The 21193-nt window shown below is 44.3% G+C and overlaps 1 protein-coding gene across 1 annotated transcript in view; it reads left to right on the top strand.

Annotated features, from left to right (window-relative positions):
* DLD (dihydrolipoamide dehydrogenase) overlaps positions 1-21193 on the top strand; it is a 273267-nt gene that overhangs the window by 218226 nt on the left and 33848 nt on the right. The window contains exons 10-11 of the mRNA XM_085654113.1: positions 7884-8054; positions 9730-9919. Of these exons, the coding sequence (XP_085510239.1) occupies positions 7884-8054; positions 9730-9919 (361 nt within the window). The remainder of the gene's footprint in view (positions 1-7883; positions 8055-9729; positions 9920-21193) is intronic.

Raw genomic sequence — 21193 nt, 5'->3', positions numbered from 1 at the left:
TGTTTTATTTTAGAACCAACAAGTGGAATTAAAATATACTTTCTCAGAATGAGAGGTTGAATATAAATACTTTTGCAATAAGCAATTGATTTTTGTAAACAGTCACAGTTGGTTGCAATAAACAATCCTATTTCCTAAACACAACAATGCATTGAGCTCAATGGTAAATTCAGGTTATTTGTAACAGATTACTTTTTAGATTACTTTTGGAATTCCAGGTCTGGATCCTAGATTCAGTCCTGGGACAGTATTCAGAATCAAGTGGTGAAAGTCGACTTAATTACTGTAATGATTTTTAAATAATATTTAGCTATTTCAAAAGTTGACACTTAGAAAATATTTCAAAGAAAACATTCAATGGATCTCTACGGCAAGAAATTCAAATTGCAGGTAGAGTACTTTATCGTTACTTTTGTAATCCAGGACTGGGTACCTAGACTTAGTACTGGGATCTTTATCAAAAACAGGTAAGTAATTACGTTTGCAGAAATTGTACGATTTTAAAAGAATATTTCAAGATTGCAGAAATCGACACTTATAGAAATTTCACAGAAAAGCAGTCAATGGTTTCCTATGGGAGAAAATTAGGTTACTGGTAAGTATAGATGCGAGTATTCTTCCGAGCCAGTGCTGGGCACCAAGATCCAGCACTGTGAGCCCACCTGAGAACAGGTGAGTTTTTGCGTTTTTGTCGCTCGGCTGATTTTTAGTGAATATTTGAAGATTTGAAAAGTCCACACTTAGACGAAATTTCAAGAAAAAGCCAGTCTGTGTTAGCCTATGTAGAAAATAGAGTTAGCGGTTTTCAGGTAAGTTCTCGACTGGCAAAGGTGAGGTTCTGGGCATAGACTCAGGGGTCCCCCAAGGTCAGATAGGCACAGTTAGTTCACCCTCAGCAGCTCTAGGGCAGCCGGGTGAAGAGAGGGTTCGGCCCAATGTTAGCCTATGAGGAATAGGGGGGCCTGGTTTGGTGGCTGCTGACTAGCAGGCCACGCGGCTGTGGGAGCTGGGCTCCTGGTCACTCACTCAGGGCAAGTGGGGAAGTAGGCTAGTGTAGAGATTGCACTGCCAGGGCCACTCGGGCGGCTGGGTGCAGGGTGCTTTTGAGCCGTCTGGCGCTCAATGGAAATAAATGGGAATGCTCCGGTTAGAAAAAAGGCTGCAAGCTGGGGGACGAGGATGCTTCAGGTGCCACCACCACTTCGAGAGGTAAGTCGGGTAGTTGTAGGTTAGGTGGGTACCCAGGGATTGGGCACAGGGGGCCGCAGGGCGCCGCGTGCAGGGGTGCCTTTTGGTGTCGGGAAATCTTACCCTCTGTTGTTCGCGGTTGGGGGGGCACCTTGTTCTGAGGCTTCAGGCTTCTTCAGGAGTGTCGATAGGGGTCCTTGGGTGCCGGACTCGGTCACAGTCGCCGTGAGGTCGTCCTCAGGGTCTTTGTCCACTCCGGCACTGGCCAGGCTTGGCTGGTGCAGAGTGTGCTGGGTTCGCGGTTCCGGGCTGCTGCCAGGGGTTAGAAATAGGTTTCTGAGTAGAGCCTCTACTCATGGGAGTCCCAGGGGCTTAGAGCCAAAAGGTAGCCAGGTCCTCCGGGGTTGGTGAGGTTGCTGGCCACGAGAGATGCCGCGCTGGTGCAGGTTCGAGAGTCGACAGGCCGGTAGGGCTGCGGCCAAAGCAGTTGGTGTCTTCTTCTCTTTTTAGCAGCTGCAGGGCAGGTCTTTGTTCTTCTTGTAGTTTTTGGATCTGGAATCTGGGGAAGGAAGGTTCAGGGTGCCCCTAAATACTAGATTTAGGGGTGTTACAGGTAGGTGAGGCCAGGGACCAATGGGTCCTTGTCCTGGGGTGGGTACACCCCCTATCCTGCCTCTCTCCTGTGGGAGGGGGGCAGTAGCCTAATCCTGATAGGGTAGGGCCTCCCATCTTCAAGATGGCGAGAGCCCGGAGATGTGTTTCACCTCGCCTCCCCTACCTGAGGGGTGGGGTGGGCAGGCTGGCACATCCCCTGTCCTTGTATGGGGTTTCCGGCCAAGCTTCCCGCCAGAGTGGGGGGTTGCAGTGGCCTGGGGAAACTCCAAGAGGCGGCGTGCCTTTGAAGCTTCCCTTTGCTCATCCTGGGGGAGGAGATTTCTCACCTCACCCAAGATGTGCATTGTTGCAGGCCGGGGAGAGCAGGGGCTCTCCCACCCAGGGGTCCAGCAACGTGTCTGCTGTGTGGCAGCCTGGGCAGCCTCAGAGCAGACGTGGATTGTAGGTTAGTTGTAAGGGGGCATCTCTAAGATGCCCTCTGGGGTGCTTGGTACATTAAATCCCACACTGGCATCAGTGTGGGTTTAATGTGCTGAGAAGTTTGATACCAAACTTCCCAGTCTTCAGTGTTGCCATTATGGTGCTGTGGAGCTCGTGTTTGACGAGCTCTCAGCACCATGTACTCTTAAATGGCAGCACTGCACTTACAGTGCCCAGGAATGGACCTGGGTACTGTAGGGGCACAGGGATCCTGCTCCTGTGCCCACACCATGGGCATAAGGCACCCAGCCAGAGGGGTGGCTGATAGATGCCATGGCAGTGTAGGTGATGGGCATGACACACAGAGATGTGTGTCATGTCGACTCTTCATTTTGCCCTGCACCCAGACACTCAGCCTGCAAAGGCAGTGTGTGTGTGTGTGTGTGTGTGTGTGTGTGTAAGGGTACAGGGCCTCTAAGGGTGGCACAATGAGTGCTGCAGCCCTTAGAGGCCTTCCCTGCTCACAAGGCCCTGGGTACCTAGGGTACCATTTACTAGGGGCTGACATGTGGCCAGGGTTTGCCAATTTGGAGTTTGTGTGGTTTAAGGAAGGAACATAGGCCCTGGGCCCCTGATTGGCAGGAGTCCAGGGTACACTCAGTAAAAGTACATTCAGCAATTTAGCAAAAAGTGGGGGCATACCATGCAAGAAAGATGGCACTTTCTCACACTGGGTCTCTACTTTGTAGCTAGTCTAAACTCCTAGTGAAGAGCTTGAAATTTGGAACAAGGGATACAGATGTGGGAACCCTTGAACAACTGTGGTCCTTAGTTGCTACTGTGGTATACTCTGTCACTCCTAAAAAATAGTTGAATACTAGAATGAAAGGTAAAACTCCAATGCTCAAAAACTTGCTAGAAAAAGAACTATGCTCCCACCACACAAAATACTTTACAAAGTGTTATGTGCTCCTGGTAGGAGATGTCCTAGTGATGTGCTGTCTGATTACCAATGTCCAGCTAGGAACACTGTCCAGTCAACATGTTACCTTTGCTTTTTAATAGAATTGGTCTAAATTAGTGTGACAGCTCCCACAGTCTATCTCCTGGACTGCTTTTTCCGTTATGGGCCTGTATCTCCAAATGTGCAGGTAGTCGAGCCTTTGTAGTTGTGGGGCAACCTCGACGATCTAAGTCATTCATTGCAGTTCGTGATGACTTCAGTTCCCACTTTGAACTAGTCAGTTTGGGGATAGACGTGATAATGATTTAAATTAGTACTATCTACGGAGACATGAGGTCTACAAAAGTGGTGTAGGAAAGTGCCCCTTTATACATAGTTGGCCCCCTAACTTTTTGTCCGATACATGATGCCAACTTGACTGAGTGTGACCTAGGTCCCTGCCAATCAGGTTTATAGGGCCTGTGTTCTTTCACAAAACTGTAACTTTGTCTCCACATTTGGCACTCCTCTGGGCCACATGTAAGTCTCTTGTAAATGGTACCCCTGATATCAAGGGCCTTGTGACCAGAGAGGGCCACTGAGGCTGCAGCATGTATTATCACCCCCTCAGATACCCCTCACTTGAACGCCCACACACTGCCATTGCAGACTTCCTGTGTTAGTGCAGACCAAACTAAAGAATCGACATGGCACCCATTCCTGGGTGCCGTGCTCACTAACACTGCCTGTGCATTAGTAAGTCACCCCGGTAGCAGGCCTTGGGGCCCGAAAGGCAGGGTGCACCATACCACAGGCGAAGGCATAGCTGCATGAGCAATATGCCTCTACAGTGTCTGTGTTATCCACAGGCATTGTAAGTGAAGTGAAGCCATTTTGAGTATAGGGGCTGGGAGTTTGTTATTACGTACTCCACAGTCCCAGAATGGCTTCGCTGAAAACTGAGAAGTTTACCAACACATTAAACCCACACTGATGCCAGTGTGGTATGTAATGTAAAATGCCTCCAGAGGGCATTCCCCCTGGAAAAAGACCAGCCCTAGTGTGGTTCCTGACTGGCTACTAGCCACCTACCACCACTAGACAGGCTTCTGGACCCCTGGGTAGAGAGCCTCTGCTCTCTGGGGCCTGAAACTCTGCCCATCCTGGGTAGAGGTGTCATGCCTCCTCCCCCTGAATGGGCAGGGTCCACGAAAGGGAAGCTTCAAAAGCCTGCTGCCTTTGTTAGCTACCCCCAGCCTTTTGCTGCTATCAGCAACTGGCCCTCATCGGTTCTGACCCTCACTTTGGGTGGGAGAATCGATGTGCAACCTCAGCCAGACAGGGAGGTGTGCCCACCTGTATCAACCCCACCCCTCAGGTGGGGGAGACAAAGTGAATCACACATCTCAGTCCCCTCCACCTTGAAGATGTGTGGACTCACCCAATTGGGAAGAGGCCTATGCACCCTTCCCGTGGAGGGTGGCATAATAGGGGGTGTATACACCCCAGAGAAGGTACTCATTGGTCCCAACCTGCACAACTATGTAATACCCCTAAATCTAGTATTTAGGGGCACCCCTGAACCTTGCCTCTTCAGATTCGATGACCTAAGAAGAAGAATGGACCGAAGAGCCGTGCAGAAGTGGAGAGAAAGACTGACTTGTCCTCAGCCCTACCTGCCTGTCTCCTCCTCCAGCGACCTTGTTTCCAGAAATCGGCGTGGCCTGCAGCCTCAAGAACTCTTGACAAACACTCCAGTCTTCTGTGAACACCGGATTTGCCCTGCAAAAAAACAACACCAGTCTTTGGATCCCGGCGGATCCATGACACTGCACCATTCTGCACCCCATAGCCCGAGTTCGAGTGAACCACTAACCCTGAGATGTCTCCCCAGCGATCCTGACCTCGTCTGCACCGGTGGCTGACCTCTCCAAGACCCCTCCTCGACGCAAGTTGTCCCTCAGCTATCCAACTTTCCTTTCCAGCTGCTGGCCGCCCTCGTCCAGCCTCCTTGTCCAAGCCTGCAGCATTTCTTCTCGACCAACATCCTTCATTGCTTTGCATTGGGAGCCCGACACCTACTTTGCACCCTGCTGCCCGAGTGCAACTGGAGGTGCCCTTTTGGTGCCTACTTGTGCCCCCCTTTGTGCCTACCTTTGACCCCTGGGCCATGATCCAGAAACTGTAGGTACCTACCTGTGACCGGTGTTCTTCCGAGTACCCGCTGTCTCCATAGAACTACTCTCCTTAGACCTCTGCACCTGGCCACCTCTGTTCGGCTAAGGGTGCACTTGCTTCACCTACCTGACTCCTGACCTTTGTAAGGGCTACCAGCCCAAGACTGAACTACAAAACTAGGTGCTTACCTGTAAGTCACTAACCTTGTTTTCCTCTGTAGGAATATATTTAACTGAAACATTACATTGTCAATCTTTAGCATTGCAAAACTCTAAAAACTGTAACTGGTTGACATTCATCGAAAGCTTTTTTAAAACTGTAAAGTATTTACTGCATTTACAAAACCATATTGCATTCTTGAAAAGTATTGCCAGTCTTGCAAACAGTATATCTTACCTGCACTAAGTGATTCTTGGTTCTAGTAATAAAAATAACAAAGTAACAACTTTTTATGCAAACAATTGGTCTGGATTTAGTCTTTGAGTGTGTGACATTTGTTGCCTGAGTGTGTACATCAAATGCTTAACACTACTCTCTGATAAGCCTGACTGCTCAACCATACTACCACAAAACAGAGTAAGGCATTATCTACTTTAGCCTCTGCTATACCTCTGGGGATCCACTAGACTTTGTGCACACTATACCTTACTTTGGTATAGTGTATACTGAGCCAGCTTCCTATACCACCAACACTGCATGTGGCATGGGTAAGTCACCTCTCTAGAAGGCCTTACAGCCCTATGGCAGGGTTCACCATACCACAGGTTAGGGCATAGCTGCATGAGCAATATGCCCTTTCAGTGTCTGTGACATTCACAGACGTTGAAAGTGTAGTGAAGCCATTTTGAGTACATGGGCTGGGAGTTTGTCATTACAAACTTCACAGCCATATGATGGCTTTACTGAAAACTGGTAAGTGTGGTACTAAACCTCTCAGCATAATAAACCCACACTGATGCCAGTGTTGGATTTATATTAAAATCCACTCAGAGGGCATCTTAGAGTTGCCCCCTGAAAAAGGACCAACTTATACTCTATTGGCTGACTGGTTCCTGCCAGCCAGCCAAGCACCACCAGACAGGTTTCAGACTTCATGGGGCGAGAGCTTTTGTGCTCTCAGAGGTCAGGAACAAAGCATGCTCTAGGTGGAGGTGCTTCACACCTCCCCCTGGCAGGATCAACCACACGTGGCAGAGAACCTCAAAGGCTCTCACCTTGTGATGGGCTGATTAGGGCAGCTACAACTAATGGAGATGCACAACCCACTGTCCAGGCCCCACTTTTGGCGGCAGGACAGGCGGGAATATTAGTAAACGGAGTAGGAGTGTCCACCTTAGCCTGGCACACCCCTAGGGTCGCCAGGATATGAGGTAAACCCCTTTCTTAGGAATTCTCCATTTTGAAGTGTGTACAGGTGCTTAACACTGCCCTCTGATAAGCTTAACTGCTCAGGCCAGCTACCACTAACTTGAGAGTAAGATAGTGTCTACTTTATTCTCTGGGGATCCACTTTACTCTGCGCACACGATACCTTACTTTGGTATAGTATATACAGAGCCAGCTTCCTACAAATGGTTCAAAAGGTTCTGGAATTTTGATGGTAATATGGTATATACACATGCAGGCTTTGTGATTGTGCACCTTCACCTTCTCAATGTGTGAAGGCTATTGAGCAGATCCTCTACTCATTTGGTATTGCTTCCTCTGAAGCATCTGGGCTGTGGCAACCACGTAGCTTCTGTGCAGACTTAGTCCTTCAAGCTGTCCACATGTATTCCTTGCCTGAGAGGTAGACAGATAGGGCTTCCTTCTATTTTTAGGTCTCAGAAGCAAGTCGACTGCAGGCTTTCTCAAATGCAGGTCTCACATGGAATGAGAATGGTGCCACGGAGAGGTTCCCCTTGTTATCTGGCTGATGGGTTCTCTTGTTACAGTGGTGGCCATGCCTCCTTGGTGTCTTATTATGGCTGATGTGTGTGGCAATGTTGAATTGAATGGTTTACTTATAAAGCGCACTGCCACTCCCAAAGGAGCATCCTGGCGATGAGCCGCTATGAGTGTGGTTACCTGATCCAAAATTGCCTGAGGGGAGAGAAAATCAGAGGCTGAGCGAATTACACAGCGCATCAGAAATGCCAAAAAGATGTCTCGAGCTGCCTCTTAAAGATGACTTCTAATTCAATGAAATTCAAATAGATAGGAAGGTGATTCCAAGCCTTTGTTTTCATTTTAGAATGTTTTTCTCTGCATCATGCATCTCTCTTTTGATCGATTTAAACTTGGGTTCTACAACTCCCTTCACCTCTTATGGGGTCAAGCCTTGAACTGTGCCACCTTTCTAAAACAGTGAGCAAGGATTAAAGGGGTAGATTTGATTCAGCATGTGACTATGCCTCTTGCAGTGTATCCCATCTATACCGCATTAACCCTTTGCTCTTTTTGCCAACAGTTGATAAGGAAATGTTACAGATTCTGAGATAGCCGTTGTGTGTACATGTATGTTCAGCTAATACTGTACTGTTCTGTTGGTTCTTTCTAGCGTCGAAGCGGCTGCTGGTGGCAAAGCCGAAGTCATTCCTTGTGATGTGCTGCTTGTTTGTGTCGGCCGGCGCCCTTTCACTCAGAATCTCGGTCTCGAGGAGGTTGGAATCGAACTTGACAATAGGGGAAGAATTCCAATCAATAATAGATTTCAAACAAAAATTCCAAGGTAAGTACGTTAATATCTCTATAGTGAAGAAAAATACATTAACCTCTTCTGTGACCATGACGGAATGGTCTCGTCATGGAGCGCGGTTGCGCTGTGCCCATGACGAGACCATTCCGTCATGGACCCCGCCCGCTAATACAACGCCCGGCACAGGGCGTGGAAAGGGCGGGGCACTGAAGGGGTTAAAGGATAATTTATTTCTGATGGCCATTCGTTCTTGGTGTTTGTGCTATTACATTTTGATTTGTTAGGGTGAAATGTTACATGTGAACAATGTATGTTTCTTCCTTAGCTGGAAGTGACGAAACCTAGCACACGTTTTGACAATTTCTCAGGGTGAATTGGGACATCTGTTTATTCTTTGCCCATGCTAATTGGTATGGGTAGTGGACAGCCCATAACGCATACCAGCTTGGAAAAGCAACGGATGAAACGGATATTTGACATAAATAAAATGTAATTATGCCTCCAGATGTAGTTGAAGTACTTGCATGATGTGCAATGATGAGCTATTTATGTGTAAGAATTGGTAAAAATATAAACCTGAAGCATATCCAAAGCAAATCTTATTTATTTTTGTAATCTGTACCCTTAATCGTTCATCGTGTAGGTCATGTTTAATCACAAAATAAATTATTAAAGTAAAACCAATAAATTCCTGCGTCTTTAGCCTTTAATGAGGCGCATTCACTAGCGCATGTATTCTTGGTCACCTGGAATGCAGAATGCCACTCTAGAGTATGGTGCCTCCCAAAGAGGTTTTCTGTTAAGAGCCATCAGCATTTACTATGGCTGTAATCATTTGTTTTGATTTAAGAGGTGCCCCATTTAAAACAAATTTCCTTTCAGGGCTAAGATGACAGTTGATTTTTAAGTTCTGTCAAAAGGCAGACGTTATCTCCAATTTTCCTGTGTGGTTCATGTATAGTTTGTTCCTTGGTTTATGTGACAGTGCCATTTGGAAGTAGACGCTTGAATTTTCTTAACAGACGTATGCTGAGTAGCATGTACCCATGAGTTCTGGAAACAAACCAATTCTATTTCTTGCCTCTACTTTATTTCATCAACGTCACCTATAAGTGCTCTTGGTGACTTCTAAAATGACATTTATACACTATCATAGAAGGAGCTCCTGTTGCTGGAGGTCCTTTTCAAGCCTCATTGGCTTTTAAAGAACTTTTTTCGATACATTTCAAAGTTTCCCAAATTGCATACTAGTTTATTTTTGGAGGTTTTCTCTTCTTCATAGTTCTATTTTCAATTTAAAATATTATCTTCTAGTCTAAAAACTATGATTCTGTATACTTTCATGGCATGCTCAACTTATACGTTTTTCAGACTGATTTCGTGTCTAAGCCTTGCTATGTAAACAAACTGTAGGGAACACTTTTCAAGAGACTGGATGTCTGGTGTTCCCTGGTACCCAAGAACAGAAGAACATCGTGTCCAACTGAGTTCTTAGATTTTATAAAAAGACCTCTAAAAAAAAATAACTATCTAGTAGAGGAACATTTGGCACCATATACCTTGTGTTTTTATCATATTCATATAGAAGCACTCTTGAGTCTTAATACTCACAATAGGATATCACATTAGTAATTCAGAGCTATATCTATCGGGTGGAGGTCTATTCTTTGTGTTTTTGCTACCAATATCATTTTGTCTTTGTTTGCAGTATTTACGCGATTGGTGATGTTGTGGCTGGGCCTATGCTCGCCCATAAAGCTGAAGATGAAGGTATTCTCTCTGTTGAAGGAATGGCTGGAGGTGCTGTGCATATGGACTACAATTCTGTGCCGTCTGTGATTTATACTCACCCTGAAGTTGCCTGGGTCGGCAAATCGGAGGAGCAGTTGAAAGAAGAGGTACTGTACGGCAAGTTATGTTTTAGTTTATATACGTGCATTGCCAATTTACTTTTTTAGGTGCTTGACAAATATGAGTTATATTGATAGTCCTATTGGTGCACCTAAGGATTTTGTTAGGGTGCAGTGATTGGTGCCAATGGGAAATATCAGCAAAGTTGAAAAATGTGAATGTTATGTTTGCATTAAGCATCTTGCAGCGAGTTGTTTTAAAGAGCAAACTGTGACGATCAGAAATTGATTTGCTTCATAACGTGCTGAATGTGAATGCAAATGTAATGCTAGACTGAGACTTATCAGATCATTTTATGTGCATTTTAGTACCCATCAATGTGCATCTTTCTGGGGCAGCTAGTACAAACTTCCAGCCTTACCCTTAGTGAGAATTCCCGTCATTTGTCAAGCACAGCAACTAATACGTAGCCCATACCAGTCTGAATAACATGAACCATGACGACTTCTAACCATAAGCCAATTTATTTTATTATTATTAGTTTAGTTATGCTTTAAATTACAGGCAACAGCAAAGAACAAGAGAAACAGCAGATTTAAAATTCAACCCTTTCACCTCAGTTCACAATAATGACAAGAATATAGATATTCATATCTATCCATGTATCACACGTATGAATAGTACCATTTTATAACAATCTGAGACCTATCTTATTAATGGGCCTGTATTACCATAGAGCCACTCTTTCCCTGTCTGCGTCATGGCGCACCTTAAAACAGGTGTGACAGCGGGAACTGGGAATGTGTGCCCTATTACGGTGAACGCGCTGCCCAGGGGGCAGCTCATTCAAGTGACATATGGAACTGCTGCTTCAAAACCGCTCTTTGTTTCACATTGCATGCAGCACCCGCCTATACTTTCACGCAAGCATCTGTGGCCCCTTCTGTAATACTGAAGTACCATTGCAGCTTACAAAATGGGCACATATGCTGTTGCGCCCCGGGGCACTATCTGTAATGTGGCCCTAGGTTGTAATTGAGAAAAATATAGAACGTCCCACGCTCCATAAGGGAGCATAATGCATAACCAAATTTAAAAAAACGCCATGACTATCTGGCTGGCCATATTTGTTAATGTCTTTGTGTTATAGTTGAAGAACCTGAGTTAGGATGCTAAGTAGATATCTCTGACACAATCAGTTGGATAGTAAACTGATGAATGTTTCTGCCCTCACTTTGCACTTTGCCAAAACAAGCAGACAGTCCGTTTTCAGAGGCACTCGCACAAGAAAGAGCAATTCTTTACATCACCAACAACAGTGTCAAAGCGGCAAATCTCATGTCTGTTTTCAGGAATATCCTTGACAAATCCATCAACACAATTCCATGTGAAGGCTGGAATTTCATAATAGAACATTTCAAACAGATTGAGGGCCATTACAGGCTACATGTATAAAGTATATTCCTAGGACTTCTAGGTTGATCACTTTTATGCTTTGTCATTGGTGTATAATAAACAGGATGTAGAAATATAAAATTCGGTAAGCGATGCTTGTAATTCATGGAACTGGATGCACCATGACAGTTGCAGCTTTCATCTGAAATATTTTCGCCAATGTCTGTTTTACAGGCTGCCTTTGCCATAACCACCTATCAGTTAGTTGAACAATGGTGATGTATAGCCTGGAAACCGATCTTAAAGTATTTACTTGTATATTTGTGGTAATGGGCTTCAATTCAGAGGGCTTCCTTGGAAATATGAGTCATGATGCCTTAACTGTGTGACTCGAGCAGAACTATGTAATTACATCAATAGCCATAGCGGAGCCCAGGTGCTTTTAGTCTTACAATGACCAAAAGTGGTTCTTTTTATGTAAATGTTGCACCCTTTGCAAGCCTCCATTACATAGTAAATCTATGACAGAACTCTCTCCTATTGGGACAAGTAAGCAATTAAACCACTGACTTTCACCAAGTTCCAGTTCACTTCTACTCATCCTGGATTCAAACCACATCCTTAAAGAAGGAATTGGAAAGAAAACTGAGATGGCATGGAGCGTAAAACCATTACTCTCAGAAAGCAACTCCTTAACTGCTGTTCAAGCTTGCTTGCTCTCGCTTCTGGATGTGGCTATAACCTTCACCATGGTTACCTAGAATCTGCACTGGCACCCCCTCAAGTGCATTCTGCATGCCAAAGAATCCCTCCTTCACGGTCTGAAGAAAAATTTCCATATTTCTCCCATCTTGATGGAACTGGCTGCCCTTGCTGGCCCATACCATCTCCATAACTATGTTCAGTAACAAACAGCACTCTACCTACCTGGCTGACAAGCTCACCATCTCTGTCAACAGACATTCTTCCTTTATGCAAACAGGGACTGAAACAACATCCCCTCTGTCCATCAATTCCGCCTCAACCTTGCTTCAGTTTACAAAAGAGCTGAATACTCACTTCTTTGAAGTATACTACATCACAAAACAATGGCAGTCCTTTCTGCGCCCAAAAAACAGCTACCTCTTCAATCATCTGTTTACATTGTTATGTTTGACCTAGTACAGTGCTCCACTGTCTTTTGGCTACGTTTCTGCTATTTATCCAGTATTGGGGTATCTTTCATAGATTCACATGCCTGAATCCTTCTCCGTCGCCGAGGCGGGAGTCCCACGGTAAATTACAAAAGTAGTGCCATAAGTAAATAACAGTAGTAGGCTAAAAGAAAAAGGCCTTAGGCCTAAATCTTAGAAGCCTATCTACATCATTATAGTAAAGAGAACCAAAGGTTAGCTCCAACCAATCAGCTACCAGCACCCTCTAGAACACTCTCAGCAGAGTCCTTTCTCCTCAGATTTTCACCACACGTTGTGTGTAAGGGAGTCTCCCTGAGTGCCTACTCAGTTCTTCACTTCATCTCTTCAGGATGTCTGACAAGAAAGCTCTCTTTAAACCCTGCAGGACCTGTGATAAGAAGAGGGTCCATGTTGATGACCAACATAAGGACTGCATTTACTGTCTTTATCCTAAGCATGTTGCGAAGGATTGTAGGATCTGCCGTACTTTCCCTACTAAGACTCTTAGGGATAAAGAGGCAAGACTGCTTTTATGGCTTAAATCTTCCTCGGCTGAGGTGGATGACAGAGCCTCAACTTTTAACAAAAGAGCTAGATCCCATGACAGCTCTTCAAGTGAGGGAAGAAAACATCATAAAACTTCCCATGATGTATCTGACCCTTCACAGAGGTCACCTAAACTTTCCTTTGGTCAACGCTGTATTCACCCTCTGCTTCGGTCAAGGAATCTAAGAGGCTGTCTACCTAAAAAACTGTGAGTAAAAGCCAGGTTAAATCTCACGTTGACTCAATCGTCGACGATTTCTGTGACTTCTTCTGCCCCATCGTCGACTGCTACTGTCTGTGAATATCACTAGAATGTATATTTGATATGATTGTATATATGTGTTGATACCCTGTCTCCTCATTTACAGTATGTCAGCCCCTGACAAAGGGCTCTTAGGCCCGAAATACATTGGGCAGTAAGAATTTTGAACAAAGATGAATTCAAAGAATTGTGTATTTCAAATAATGGAATTTATTCAATGAAAACCATGAAGAATTAATGGACATTGCAATTTGTTTACATTCGTAATCCATTAAAGGATCAAAAGATTGAAAGTCTGTTTACTGTTATTATATTCACTTAACCGAGTGCAAAAGGGAGACATTCTTTAATGTTTAAATAGTGCGATCACAGTGTCTCGACGACGGCCATTACTTTACCTATTGTGTCGACTAGGATTTCTATAACAACTAAGAAGCCTGTTCTGGAAGAATCGTCGACGAGGAAGTCATCGACGAAGTCTCCGTCAAGCCCATCGACGAAGGTTCCGTCGACAAAACCGCCACCGTCGACGAAGGTACTGTTATCTATGAAGTCTTCGTCGTTGACGTCTGCCTTGTCGACGACCGCATCAGCGGAGATCCCATTGACAGTCCCATCGACGAAGAGCCCGTTGACGACTTTACCAATGCAATCTCAGGTAACAATGGTACTTTTGCCTTCGCAATCAACACTCATAACCTCTGCATCTTTTCAACTTAAAACTTTTCAAAGACAAGATTACAGTAAAATATCTTGACTTTTGCCATCTCACCTTTTGGAAATTTATGTTGACGATGAGGTCTATGAGGACGAAGACGATGAGGGGCCATTTGGCACAGCTCACCATCCTTCTGAGCTTCACATCAAGTGTCAAGACGATGATGACGACGAATACCAAGAGCACTATTATCAAGAAGAACTTTTAGTTCCATACCATAGATTTCCTCGAAGAGAGTAGCGCCAGAAGGAAATGAGTCACCTCCCTCCTACGCTCATACAGGATCTCCAGGCCATGCTGGCGGATTACCGTCAAAGGTTTCCCCCACCACAGGCTGTCCCAGAAAATCCACCTCCACCAGCGGGGATCCCTGATACGTTACCTCAGTCTAAGGTTCCTGTTTCGCCCGCTCAGCCTTCAGGTCCATCTGAGCACGTGCACCATGACGCTACATCCTCTGAAGAGGAGTTTGAAGAGGGTGAGTTACCTGATAATACTAATGTTATGGGATCCCTGGGACGAATATATTATACCGATGCCTTCTCCACCCCTTCCTCTGCCTTCTGATTCTGCCCCGAGGACATCGGGGGCTTTGATAATTTGATGCAGCGAGCAGCATCTAGATTCCAGTTTCCTGTTACAGTAGAACAGACAGACTGCTTTTTGCATGATTTCAAGGAAGAGTCTAGGAAGATCACGAGAGCTGTTCCTATCATTGATTATATCTGGAATGAAGGGGTTAAGATCATGAAGACGCCTGCGTCTATTCCGGCTGTACTTCTTCGCATTGAGAAAAAGTACTGTGCTCCTGCTAAGTCCATCTTTCTGATTGGTCATCCATGACCAGATTCAGTAATTTCTCATGCCTCCCAACAACGGTCCAAAAATCCTGCGACGCCTATAACCACACCACCTGATAAGGACGGACGGAGGCTGGACCTTATAGGTAAAAAGATTTCTACTATGGCAGCGGCCTCTATTAAAGCTGCGAATTCTCTAGCAATAATCGGTCGTTATGACCGTCGGATGTGGTCAGATATGGTGGGACTTATTGACCTCATTCCTGAAAACCGTAGGCGACGCAAGGAAGATTCTATTGGAAGGAGAACAAGCCGCATCTGAAATCATAGATTGCGCGCTGGACATTACGAACACCAACTTTCGTCAGCTTGCCGGTGCTGCAGTGCTTAGACGCCAGGGATGGCTTAAAGCCACAACTTTCAGGCCTGAAGTGCAAGCGAAAATTTTACACATGGCCTATGACGGAGAGTCTTTATTTGGAAAACACATTGATGAGGCCCTCCTTGCTATCAAAACTGAAACGGATACCGCTAGATTGTTAGGCGCCCTTCAATACAGGCGCGGATTTTTGAGGTGCAGAGGACATGGTTTTGCTTCTGTTGGAGGATACTAAAACCAACAAAATAGGCAGTATCAATCGCAGTATAGACAGCCTTACAGCCAGTCGTCATACAGCCAATCCTCTTCGACTAGTTTCTCCCATCAGGGTGGTCGAAAACGATCACGGAATCAAGGTCGAGATACCAACAGGAAACAATGATCTATGCAGGGTGCCAGCCATATTACCCTCTCTACCCGTGGGCGCGAAAATTTCAGCTTTTGTTCACAAGTGGCAGGAAATTAACTCAGACCGATGGGTTTTAGACCTAGTAACCAACGGCCACACCCTGGAGTTCATGAAACAGCCACCTACTACCCTGCCCAGGTGTCCCCCTCCACCTCGTCTTCACTTATTGTTTAAAGAAGCCTTAACGATGCTCCTCAAGAATGCAATAGAGAAGGTTCCATCATCTCAAAGAGGAACCAGTTTCTACTCTCGTTTCTTCCTCATCAAGAAGTAGTCAGGGGAATGGAGACCGATTCTGGACCTCCGCAAGCTCAACAAATTCCTCAAAAAGCAAAGTTTCCGGATGGTCACACTTTCCGAGATCTTAAGCTGTCTAAACAAAGGATATTTTATGTTTTCTCTTGATATGGAAGATCTTTATATCCACATCCCTATCCATCCCAAACATTGCAAATACTTTTGCTTCACAGTGGCTGGCGCCCACTATCAGTTCAAGGTGCTCCCGTTTGGGCTGAAGTCGGCACCTAGAATCTTCACGAAGTGCTTGGCACCAGTGGCAGCAACATTGAGATCTCTAGGAGAACAGGTGTTCCCTTATCTCAAAGGTCCTTCGGAACAAGCAGCCAAGGATGCCACAACAGCATGTCTCCTTCTCTTCTCTGGGGCTGACTCTCAACGAGAGCAAATCGTGGTTGCGTCCACTGCAAGTAATTCCTTTTCTCTGTGCAATGCTAGACACGGTCCAGTGCAAAGCATTCTTGGCACACGACCTTCAAATGCGTCTCCAAAAATTAGCAATTTGAATCTCAAGAAGGTCCGTTTCTGTCTGGTTGTTTGCTTCACTTCTAGGGATGTGCTCCTCTGCGATAAATCTCATACCCTTGGCACTGCTCAAAATGAGACCTCTTCAGGAGGAATTACATCTTCAATGGCAACAAGCCGTGGGCTCGTTCGATTCCATGATAGATTTTCTGCATTGGTGGTCTTAGATAGCGAACTTGGCCCAAGGTCTCACATTCCTACCAACCATTCCAGACTTTGTTTTAACAACCGATGCCTCCATGGAGGGATGGGGAGGCTATCTGCAAGATTTGAAATTCAAGGAAAATGGTCTCAAGTACACAAACAGCATATCAGTAGACTGGAGCTCCGCGCCATCTTTCTTTCTCTGCAAGCGTTCCTCCCAAGGATCGCAGGTTCCTCATTGCTGGTCCGTACCGACAATACGACCAGCATATAATACATCAACAAACTAGGAGGAGCAAAGTCAGCTACGCTCTCACAGGAAGCTCAGGCATTGTGGGAGTGGGTCACATTCCACAAAATAACTCTGAGAGCCGAACACGTCGGGGGTCTCCACAATACTCTGGCGGACACACTGAGCAGATCTCAATCGGACTGTCACGAGTGTGAACTGGAAAAGAAGCATGTGAACAGAGTTTTACAAGCTTGGGGCAAACCAGTGCTAGATCTGTTCGCAACGAGGGAGAACAAGAAATGCCGATACTATGCCAGCAGGTTCCCTCAACAGGGGTCAAGGGGGAATGCCTTGTCCAGTCGATGGTCAGGGACTTGTGCATTCGCTTTTCCCCCAATACCTTTGATTCCGAAGGTGCTCCGCAATATGAAGCTGGAGGGTTGCCGTCTGATTCTGATTGCACCCCGTTGGCCAAGACAGTATTTGTTCCAAGAACAACTTCTACTGTCTCAGGACAAATCTATTCACCTTATCCCGACGCCCACAATGTTGTCAAGGGACAGAGGCCAAGTGGTTCATCCGGACCCACAGTCCCTGCACTTGCACGCATGGCTCCTGATTTCTTAGAGTTTAAGGACCTTAACATCTCTCAGGACTGTGGTGAGATTTTGGCCAAATCTCACGCCCAGAGCACAATCAAAACCTATTGGTTAAAATGGAAGCGATTTTGCTGTTGGTGCGAGGCGAACAATATTCACCCAGTTCAAGCTCCTGCGGAACAAATTCTTCCTTATTTGCTTTCTCTAGCCAAGTCTGGGCTTACCTTTTAATCGGTCAAGGTTAATCTTGCTGCTCTTTCCAGATTCAGAAAATGCGCCAAGCTTCCTTCTCTCTGTTCATCTTCACTTGTCAAACAATTTATGAAAGGGCTTTTCCGAGCTTTCCCTCCAGAGCGAGCACCCCCTCCAGAGTGGGACCTCAATACTGTACTGGCACAATTAATGAAGCGACCATTTGAGCCGATCCACAAAGCTGATCTCAAATTCCTCACGTGGAAGGTTGCCATTCTCCTGGCTCTTACTTCAGCAAGAAGGATTAGTGAAATCCAAGTTTTCACTATCACAGAACCCTTTTTACATTTCACTAAGGATTATGTAACCCTTCGAACAAATCCTAGTTTCATCCCTAAAGTACCATCTCAATTTCACTTGAATGAACCGGTAAGGTTGAGAACTTTCTTTCTCGGATCCATCCTCTCCAGCTGAAAGAGCATTACACTCTCTGGATGTTAAGCGCTGTTTAAAATTTTACCTACAGAAAACCAAAGACATCAGACGATCCAACCAACTGTTCGTGGCCTATGGTCAAGCGACACTTGGGACTGCAGTGACAAAGGCAACAATAGCCAGTGGCTGGCTTCTACGATTCATTTCTGCCATGACAAGGCCAGCAAGCCTTTACAGAGAAAAGCCAAAGCTCATTCTACGAGGACTGTGGCAGCTTCTACAGCATTGTTTGCTGGAGTGACTCTGGAAAATATCTGTCGTGCTGCAACATGGAAAAATGTCACACTTTCACAAAGCATTACTGTCTTCAATCTGCTCAACAAGATGATGCAGCTGTTGGACAGGCGGTCCTACGCCATCTCTTTCATCAAGGTCAGATTCAGGTACTTCTCTTTTTTATATGCTACCAAGTTTCATGTTACATAAAGAACTGGATATATAGATCTATCTGTATGTTAATATTTATGTATTCATGCTTTATTTCGGTAATGTCTTTTAATATGAATTTTGATTTCTTAAAGGCTTGGTTATTTTAACATTTCTCAGCCATTGTGGATGCAATTTGGGAGTTTGTGAACACTTGTCTCCCACCATCCGTAAACGACAATACATTTGGCTTACTGCTTGCTACTCTGATTCAGGCATGTGAATCTATGAAAGACACCCCAATACTGGATAAAAAAACAGGTTACCCACCTGTAACTACAGTTATCTAGTATTGGTATCTTTCATAGATTCCCATGCACCCACCCTCCTCCCCAGCGAGTCAGTTCTTTGATTGGGGAATCTTACTTCCCACTTGTGCTAAGAAAATCTGAGGAGAACTGACTCTGCTGAGAGTGTTCTAGAGGGTGCTGGTAGCTGATTGATTGGAGCTAACTCTTGGTTCTTTTTACTATAATGATGTAGATAGGCCTTTTTCTTTTAGCCTACTACTGTTATTTACTTATGGCACTACTTTTGTAATTTACCATGGGACTTCCGCCTCGGCGACGGGGAATGATTCAGGCATGTGAATCTATGAAAAATACCAATACTGGATAACTGTAGTTACAGGTAAGTAACTTGTTTGCTTACATACCGCAAACATATGCACCCTCATCAATTATTGATTATATTTCAAAGCTTGGAGGACACACTGATAAACCTGCCTAGATATGCTGGAATGTTTTAATTCTCATTATTGTCAACAGGGAATCCCAGCTGGATTCCTATTAAAATTGACTGAATCTCTGACTTTTTAGAGAAAACTGACAAGCATCCAAAATACAGTGGTAGAGTGAATCTTTAATCTTAAACGTGGCCCGCGGCCTGTAAATCCACCCACTTGCTTTCGGTTGCAGTGAGCAGTAATCCAGTTCTCTACTCCTCATAATGCAATCTAGAACAATGGTCTTATTTACCTAAAGCTTTTAAAGGTGCCACCCAACTAGTACTGGGGAATCCCACACATTGCTTCATATATTTGGATCCATTTGTCAGCTGACATCAGGAGACATTGAAAAACAGATAGTTAATGATTGCCTAACATAACCATGAGATGTGTTTGGGATCCTGTGGGAATCTCTGGTAACTGGACATGTGTATTATATTGTCACTAGGCCACCAGCACTATTGCAGCCCAATTTGACAAACCTGTGTTTGCCTTTGGGTACTTGGCTCACTCGATAGCGAACAGTCAAACCTTGCTCTATAGTGGAAGGGCTTAGAAATTCACATGCAGTATGGCAGTGTAAATAACATCCAATAATCAGTGTCTAGCTAGGACCTTTATTTTAAAGGCATGTACAAAGAGCAGTTAAAAAATTATACACTTCCAAAACCAGTCATTGATACCAACCTCAGTGGTTGAACTATCCCAAAACATTTCATAGTGTTTACAGTTATGTACTAGCGAATAGACTTCGTATAACATTGGTCCCATGACCAATGATATGGACTGGTTTGTTTGGGATGTGCTTTATGTCAGGACTCTTCCTTGTTACTCAATTGAAAAAACACATTTAGGAAAGCAAAATATAATTTCTGGACATAACGCGCATACACAATATAATATGGGTACAAATACACCCTGTCAAATTCAATATAGAAAAAAAATATATATTTTTTTTTGTATTTTATATTCATTATAAAGTGCATTAGGTTTCCATACAATTTAAAAAGTATAACATGTTAAGAGGATGATACCCTCTACCCCTACAAAATACATGATGTTTACACTTGTATTATTCTATTTTGTGCAACTAGACACTGTGCTCTAAATCTATTTCCTGTCCCAGTGTCGACAAAGTTTGTCTATAGAATTAATCAGACAGTCAGCACACAATTATATACAGATTCTTATTTCGTTATATGAAATGGACATTCATTTCTGGCATGGCTCTGGGGTTTTTAAATCCTACGAGTGTTTCGGCTGTGTGCCTTCATCAGGAAGCCATGTACATTGACCATGAAAACCTATACAGGGTGTATATAACCAAAAAAACATATGTCAGTGTTGCGCTAATATATTATTCTATTTACATTGTCTAGCCCAGAATGGGTCAATTACAATACTTAAAGCAAATAAACATGGCCGGTAAAAAAACACTGGTTCTTACTATGCACATTAAAACTCTTATCTAGAGAACATGGAAAATAGTAACAATTATTATGTATCCCCTAAATTCAGTCACCAAGTGTTGGACTTCAAGAAAGCCTAAAAAGTGAAACACACCCTTTGTGACACAAGGAAATATACATATAAACAGTTTATGAAAAAATAAAGTAGTAGTAATAATAAAAGAATTATAAAAACAGGATTATTTGCCTTCTCATTAGGATAAACCATCATAGATTAGTATGGTACTGAACTAAAGGGATGTTACCTTGTAGTGTGTACTAAGTACTTTAAGCTCAAGGATGGTCTGACTCTATCACCTCATTACCGATGTAATACGGAGCAAGCTATAGAGGATGAAAAAAGTGCTTGGATTACTTGGGTGGAATCCTTCTAAAGCAACAATTAGATAAATCTGATGTTTATTCTTTTACCTCTAAAGTAGATGAATCAAATAATGTTTTAATAAGTTCTGTTTGATGATTGTCATGAACCAAAAAAGGTCACTTATGAATCTATGAAAAGGTAAACAAAACAATGCATATCAATTCGAG

The sequence above is a fragment of the Triturus cristatus genome, chromosome 4_1, assembly GCF_964204655.1.
Source record: "Triturus cristatus chromosome 4_1, aTriCri1.1, whole genome shotgun sequence".
NCBI lineage: Eukaryota > Metazoa > Chordata > Amphibia > Caudata > Salamandridae > Triturus > Triturus cristatus.
This window is presented reverse-complemented; position numbering and strand designations above follow the sequence as displayed.